General features: G+C 34.8%; 1 protein-coding gene across 1 annotated transcript in view; it reads right to left on the bottom strand.

The window, feature by feature from the left end:
- Positions 1-7562: 7562 nt before the first annotated feature.
- LOC106795759 (glycine-rich protein 5) overlaps positions 7563-7585 on the bottom strand; it is a 1154-nt gene continuing 1131 nt past the window's right edge. Inside the window, exon 3 of the mRNA XM_014766655.3 lies at positions 7563-7567. Within this exon, the coding sequence (XP_014622141.1) occupies positions 7563-7567 (5 nt within the window). The remainder of the gene's footprint in view (positions 7568-7585) is intronic.

The raw sequence follows: 7585 nt of genomic DNA, 5'->3' as shown, positions 1-7585 counted from the left end.
AAATTCTTCGTGAATTCCGTTTGTTCCTACAGTTTCATCATCAGAGGTAATGATTAGCTATAAATTAAGGTTTAACTTACTACATGTCAGTTTTACGTGAGTTTCATGAACTTAATGTTTTGGAAAATGGAATATACTTATATCACTTTCATAAACAGTCTTTTTGACTAAATTCTTTAACAAATTCAAATAATTGATGAACAAATAAAGTGCATTATTATCATTAACCTTAAACAAGTTAAGGTTCATACCTTTTTCCTCATCTTTCCATGGCTCACCAGCCACCACCGCAGCGATGAGGATCACCCCATACAGAAAACAAAGCAAAATAAAGGGCTTGATCAGATTCATTTTGTTAGTGAATATTGAATAACAATAATAGAGAATATTTGGCTTGCTTATTTCATAGTCTCAAGTGTGTATATATACAATAGTTTTGAATCAATTTGATTCTACAGAATCAATGCTATTTAATTCACATAAAGCTATTACTAAAAATATAATAACAGAATCAATGCTATTTAATTCACATAAAGCTATTACTAAAAATATAATAGACAAGGAATATTTTATATTCTAATACACCCCCGTAGTCGAAACGGGAGGAGGACGAATGTTGAGACTATCTCTGAAGTCGCTGAATAGCTGCAGCGGAAGGCCCTTTGTGAAAATGTCAGCTATTTGGTAGCGTGAAGGAACATGTAGAACGCGTATCTGGCCACGAGCAACCTTTTCACGCACAAAATGAATATCCATTTCAATGTGTTTAGTGCGTTGGTGTTGAATGGGATTTCCTGATAAGTAGACAGCACTAACATTGTCACAATATACTAGTGTGGCTTTCGCAATAGGACACTGAAGTTCTAAGAGTAAATTTCGAAGCCAACAGGATTCAGAGACAACGTTAGCAACACCACGATACTCTGCCTCTGCACTAGAACGAGAAAGAGTTGGTTGACGTTTGGCAGACCATGAAACTAAATTATCTCCAAGATAAACACAATAACCGGACGTGGACCTGCGGGTGTCCGGACATCCCCCCCAGTCAGCATCAGTATATGTGGTGAGTTTGTCAACTGAGGAGGGAGAGAGATGTAAACCGTGAGTGATGGTGCCTTTGATGTATCGAATGATTCGCTTCAAGGCAGTCATGTGTTGTGTTCTTGGATCATGCATGAAAAGACATACTTGCTGAACGGCATAAGAAATATCAGGTCTTGTGAAAGTAAGGTATTGCAAAGCACCAGCAAGACTTCTATATTCAGATGGATCATGATATGGGTTGCCAGAGGTTCCACTGAGTTTTGCTTTTGTATCCACTGGAGTTGAAACCGGTTTGCAGGAGGACATGGAAGCTCTCTCAATGATTTCTTCAGCATATTTATGTTGAGAGAGAAACATACTACTGGAATGCCTGGTAACTGAGATACCTAGAAAATAACTAAGAGGACCCAAATCTTTCATAGCAAATTCGGAACTCAGTTTAGACATGATAGATTGGCGTAGAGTGTCAGAGGATGCAGTGAGAATGATATCATCTACATAAAGAAGGATGTAGGCCGTGTCATTGCCATTGTGGTAGGTGAATAATGAGTTATCACATATACTATGAGAAAAGCCCAAGGTAGCAACAAAATCAGTGAAGCGTTGGTACCAAGCACGAGGTGCTTGTTTAAGACCATAGAGAGACTTCTTCAACAAGCATACATAATCAGGGTATTGCGGATCGCGGAAGCCAGCAGGTTGGTACATGTACACGGTTTCATTGAGATTACCATGTAGGAAAGCATTTTTGACATCCAACTGATGAAGACCCCATGATTTGGAAAGAGCAATACTGAGAACCGTTCGAATAGTTGCTGGTTTAACTACGGGACTAAAGGTTTCTCCGCAATCGACACCAGTCTGTTGATTCGAACCATTACCTACTAGCCGAGCCTTGTACCTTTCAAATGAACCATCAGCTTTCTTTTTATGCCTGAAAATCCACAAACTTCGGATAACATTAGCATCAGTTGGACGGGGCACTAAGTCCCACGTCTTATTTTCAATAAGAGCATTATATTCGTCGGTCATGGCCATTTTCCAATTAGGATCTTGTAATGCATTAATGGGATTGGTAGGCAAGGGAGAAATTGAGTGTGAAGCTGATGCGTGGAGATTGAAAAGTTTGCGAGGCTTAAAAATGCCATGTTGTGCTCTAGTGGTCATTTGAGGGGAAGGGGTGATGGTGATGATGAGCTGATTGGTTCGGTAGTTTGTGTGGAGGAAGGGACAGAGGTTGATGATGGCATATGTTGGGAGGTGGGGGTTGTAGTAGTGTAATTGGGTAATGAGATAGGTGTTGGTAATGGGGTAGTATTTGGATGAGGGGAATGTTGGTTAGGCGTTGGTGTCATGAGGGGTGAAGAGGTTGGGTCGGTTTTAAGAAATGGTGTGTCGCTTGTATCCAAAAAATCATAACTAGAGGTTGGAGGAGCATTCAAGGCAGAAAACGGAAACGTATTTTCATCAAAAGTAACATGCCTACAAAGAATAATTTTACGACTCGACAACTCATAACATTTATAACCTCGGTGATTTGAAGGATAACCTAAAAAGACGCATGGAGTTGAGCGAGGCTGTAATTTATTTCTAGTTACAGAGGGAATAAGAGGGTAACAGAGACAACCAAAAACTTTAAGGTGAGAATATGACGGATCTTTTTGGTAGAGAATTTTAGTAGGGGTTTGTAGGGCAAGCTTTTTGTTAGGGAGTATGTTGAGGAGGTAAGTAGCCATCTGTAGTGCATGATGCCAAAAATGAGATGGGAGAGAAGCATGGGCCAGGAGGGTGCGAATGATATTATTGATGGTGCGAATTTTTCTTTCGGCTTTTCCATTTTGGGGTGAGGTGTATGGACAAGAGAATCGAAACGTCATTCCATTTAGTTCACAAAATTTATGAAAATGTGCATTGTCATATTCTTTTCCATTATCACATTGAAAACATTTGATTTCTCTTTCAAATTGTGTTTTAATATGAGCACGGAATTGAATAAAGATGGAATGGACTTGAGATTTATTTGCAATTGGAAAAGTCCACAAAAAATTCGTGAAGTCATCTAGGAACAAAGCATAATAACGATGTCCACCTGAGCTGAGCACAGGGGACGTCCAAATATCACTGTGAACAATATCAAAAGGCATCATAGTATAAGAAGAAGATTCATAAAAAGGTAATTTTGTGTGTTTTCCAAGAGGACAGGAATGACAAAAATAATGCTTTGGAAGCTTATTACATAAAATAAAATTGTTTCTTTGTAGAGAATTAAAAACTGGAATGCCTGGATGTCCTAAACGATTGTGCCATAATTCTTTGGATAAAGTGACAAAATTGGATGGGTAGGTAGTGGTTGGTCTTGAGGTGAGTGGATATAGATCGCCTGAGCTATCACATCTCATTAAAATAATCCCTGTCTGAAAATCCTTCACAGAAAAACCAAATGGATCAAATTCAACAGAAATATCATTGTCAATGGTAAATTTTCTTACAGAAACAAGATTTTTAATTAACTGAGGTGCATGTAAGACATTATGTAGGGTTAAGGGGTGGTGAGAATTTGGGATTAATGCATTTCCTCGACCAATAACTGGAATATTATGACCACTACCAACGATAATATTATTGCTCATATTGGAATAAGAAGTGAGATTACCTCCATTTGCAGTCATGTGAGAGGTGGCCCCGGTATCCATGTACCACTGATCATCAGGAGGAGCCATAGAAAGAGTATGCATCGCAGCTTGAATGTCGGTTGATGCATATGATGGTTGAGCATTATTTGCTGATGTGGCTGCCATATGAGCTTGTGGAGGCTTTGGTCCAAGAATTCCTTGCTGGCGAGGAGTGGACTGATGTTGCCAATTTGGCGTAGTTGGGTACGGACATGGTGGCGTGGCCCATGGTTGCCACGGTGCAGCCCAAGGTGGAACAGCCCACTGTTGTTGTTGCGGATATTGGTAATATTGTGACCGATTATTGCGACCTCCGTTGCGACCTCTACCACGATTACCACGGCCACCACGGTTGCTACCACGACCGCGGTTAGAGGCTGTATTGTCGCTGCCACGACCTCCATGATTGGTGCTGTTTGGTGTATTGTTATAATTCTGTTGAGAAGAATTATTAACAGTGCTGACATCTTGAGAAGCGAGAAACGCAGAATTGTCTGTAACGGTTGCAGCCTTTTGCGCCTTTGCTGTTTCCTCTAAAACAATCATTGAACGGGCTTTGTAGAAGGGCGGGAGAGTTTCTCCATGTCGAATCTGTGATCCGACGGCGGCATAGGCATCTGTTAGTCCAGAAATAAGTTGCAACACCAATCTTTCATTTGATACTGGCGCACCAACATTTGACAATTGATCAGATAGTGTTTTCAAATGTTGACAGTATGATGAAGCATTAGGGAATTGTTCCATCTGCACTCGCGAAAATTCTTGTTCGAGATAGAGTGCTCTGGAATGCTTATTATCAAAGAAGATTTCAAACAAGCGGTTCCACGCCATTTCTGCCGTCGTGTCACGTTCAATGATTGTGTTCAGCAAATCATCGGAAATAGTTCCGTAGATCCATTGGAGAACAACAGCATCAAGGCGTGACCAAAGCTTGGGGTCTGTTTGTTTGAGAGATATATCACGTGTATCATCAGCAGAGGAGGGAATAATGTGATCAATAACTTGGTAGGCTCTTGCATGGATTTTGAACAATTCTGACCAAGTGTTGTACTGACTCTTTTCTATATCTAACTTAACTTTGATAAAATTGGTAATGTTGGGGACAGTGAGTGCAGGATGTGTAACAGAAGATGGTGGAGAGGGAGGATTCGAGCCAGCCATGGATGAGGAAAGTTGAATTTGATTCAAGAGTTTTTGGGATTCAGTAACGAGAATGAGGGCGGCGCTAGAGATTAGGTTTGGAATGAGAGATCAGTACCAAACTTACTGATACCATATTGAATAACAATAATAGAGAATATTTGGCTTGCTTATTTCATAGTCTCAAGTGTGTATATATACAATAGTTTTGAATCAATTTGATTCTACAGAATCAATGCTATTTAATTCACATAAAGCTATTACTAAAAATATAATAACAGAATCAATGCTATTTAATTCACATAAAGCTATTACTAAAAATATAATAGACAAGGAATATTTTATATTCTAATAGTGAACATAACAACAGTTGAGAAGGATGAATGCAAAGGCTCAACAAGACCCATATATATAGTGCAAGAAAAGTATTAAAGTATTGCATGCAACAGTGTGAAGCGGGACCTACTTGTGAACCATATGCTTAATACTTTTTGGCTCCTTTCTTCGGGTATTTTCAGGCCTTTTCTCTAACTTTACCATGAAAATAAGATTATCCAGATGTTACATTGCACCCAGATTCAAAGCTAATTAAGGAAAATGGCAAGGCGCATTGAAGTTCAAGTATAAGATATTTATTGAGATGCTATCGGTAGAATCAGTTCCATGCCCTATTATCCGCGCATCAAGGTTGAAACTTTCTTCTTTACCATTAATGAAGATAATGAAGAACAAGCAGTTCAATAGGCGTGTTCATGTGCTTGTGACACCTTGAATACGCGTGTTCATGTAAGAAGCTCGGCATGTCATCTACATAAGCGTTTCTTACTTTTTTCAATCAAACTCATTGAAGAAGAAAGAGAGAAAAAACTAAAAAGGACACAGAAAAAGAGGGATAAAAGAGAAGAAGGACCATTTCTGGGTATCATGTATTCGGTGTAACTGAATTTCCGTGGACGGTGCATGAGGGCAAAGTGGATGAGGCTAGTAATGTTCTTAATTTCATGAAATTGAGCACACGTTATCAACACGTACGTGTATACGTGTTAACAATTTTTTTTACTACACTCTTTAGATTGTTTGAAATTTGAATGAGTTAAAATGGGCTTCACTAATTTATATATATGTAAAAATATATATATATATATATATATATATATATATATATATATATATATATATATATATATATATAAATTATTTAACTTAATCAATCACTTTAAAAATCTTGAATAGTTAAAAAAAATTATTTATTAATGACAAATTTATTCTAATTTTAAAATGAAACCGCCTTCCTCTTTTAATTTTTAATATCAAGTGAAAAATGGTTTGTATGTATTTTTTTTCTAAATTTATTATACTTAATTTATATTTATATATCTACAATTTATAAGTTAAATTAATAGTTATTTTAATATTTAATTTTATAATCAATAGTAAAAAATGAGTAAATATTGAAATAAAGATATGATGGTTGGATATACTAAATTGTTAGGGAGATAAGAAACTACTAAATTATCTGCATATATACATAAAAGAAATTGGCATTTGTAACATCTTAAATGTAATATTTTTTTTCAAATATTTGAAATTATAGTTGTAATGTCTTACGAGTAATATTTATGTTTCTAAAGATATTTTTTAACATTTTATGCTCGTATGTTAAAAAACAATTAACTTTTTTATAAAAAAAATAAAATTTAAATAATAAACAAAATTATACGTATCTTAATTTTAAACCTTTTCGGTTACATGCAGTAGTTATTAGTTTAATATTAAATGATTGAACAAAAAGAAAAAAGAAGAGAAAATATTCATATGATAAGTAATTTGATTTTTCGTTTAATTTAAATAATGTGAGAAGGGGAGTAAAGAATCGTGTAACTGTTTTTTTTTCTTAAAAAAGGAAACAAGGCGTTACAAAGAAGGGGCAGTCTTTATAAGAAAAATATTAAAACGGGACAAAATGATTTTTGTACCATACATGAAAGTTTAAATTTTTTATATTTTTTTTAATATCTTGAACACTTTTTTTAAATCTCCACTACATATGTATTTGACTTTTGATTAGTTAAAATTAATGAATTTGTAATACATTTTAACAAACTGTCTTTTGTATTAAATAATATTATTACTTATAAAGAAAAGAAGATACAAATCATAATGACGCTTTATTATTTTTATTATTATTAATCTAAACACCCAGTGAATTAACCAGAGATATTTCTCACAAAATACAAAGACATGTGATGTGGAATATAATAATGTTACTTTTCATCTGGGAAATTTTTGAAAAAAAATATTTATATGATTAATTTAAAACTGAAATTCTTTCATTTGTGGAGAAATATGTAACTCATAAATGTTTTTTATTTTTATTTACCATAATAATTTAAAAAAGTATTGATTTAAGATAAATTTAATACTTTTAATTAAATTAATTTATTTTTTATGAATAAATTAATTAATTGAGTCTTATGATAAGGATTGACGGAGGAAATATTTTTTTGGATCCGTCTTAAGACATTTTATTTATTAAAATTAATTACGGGTTGTGCTACAGCCTGATTGTAAACGTACACCATTGGATGTCTTATATTATGTAGATTTTGATATTTGATAATTATAGCTAGTATTAATTTAAATTTGTAATATTTACCAATTTGAAATTAATTTAGTTTAAATAGACTGATATTATAAAAACTTTTTTTATACTGTCATATATGATAAAA

Source organism: Glycine max, chromosome 14 (genome assembly GCF_000004515.6).
Source record: "Glycine max cultivar Williams 82 chromosome 14, Glycine_max_v4.0, whole genome shotgun sequence".
NCBI classification, from domain to species: Eukaryota; Viridiplantae; Streptophyta; class Magnoliopsida; order Fabales; family Fabaceae; genus Glycine; species Glycine max.
This window is presented reverse-complemented; position numbering and strand designations above follow the sequence as displayed.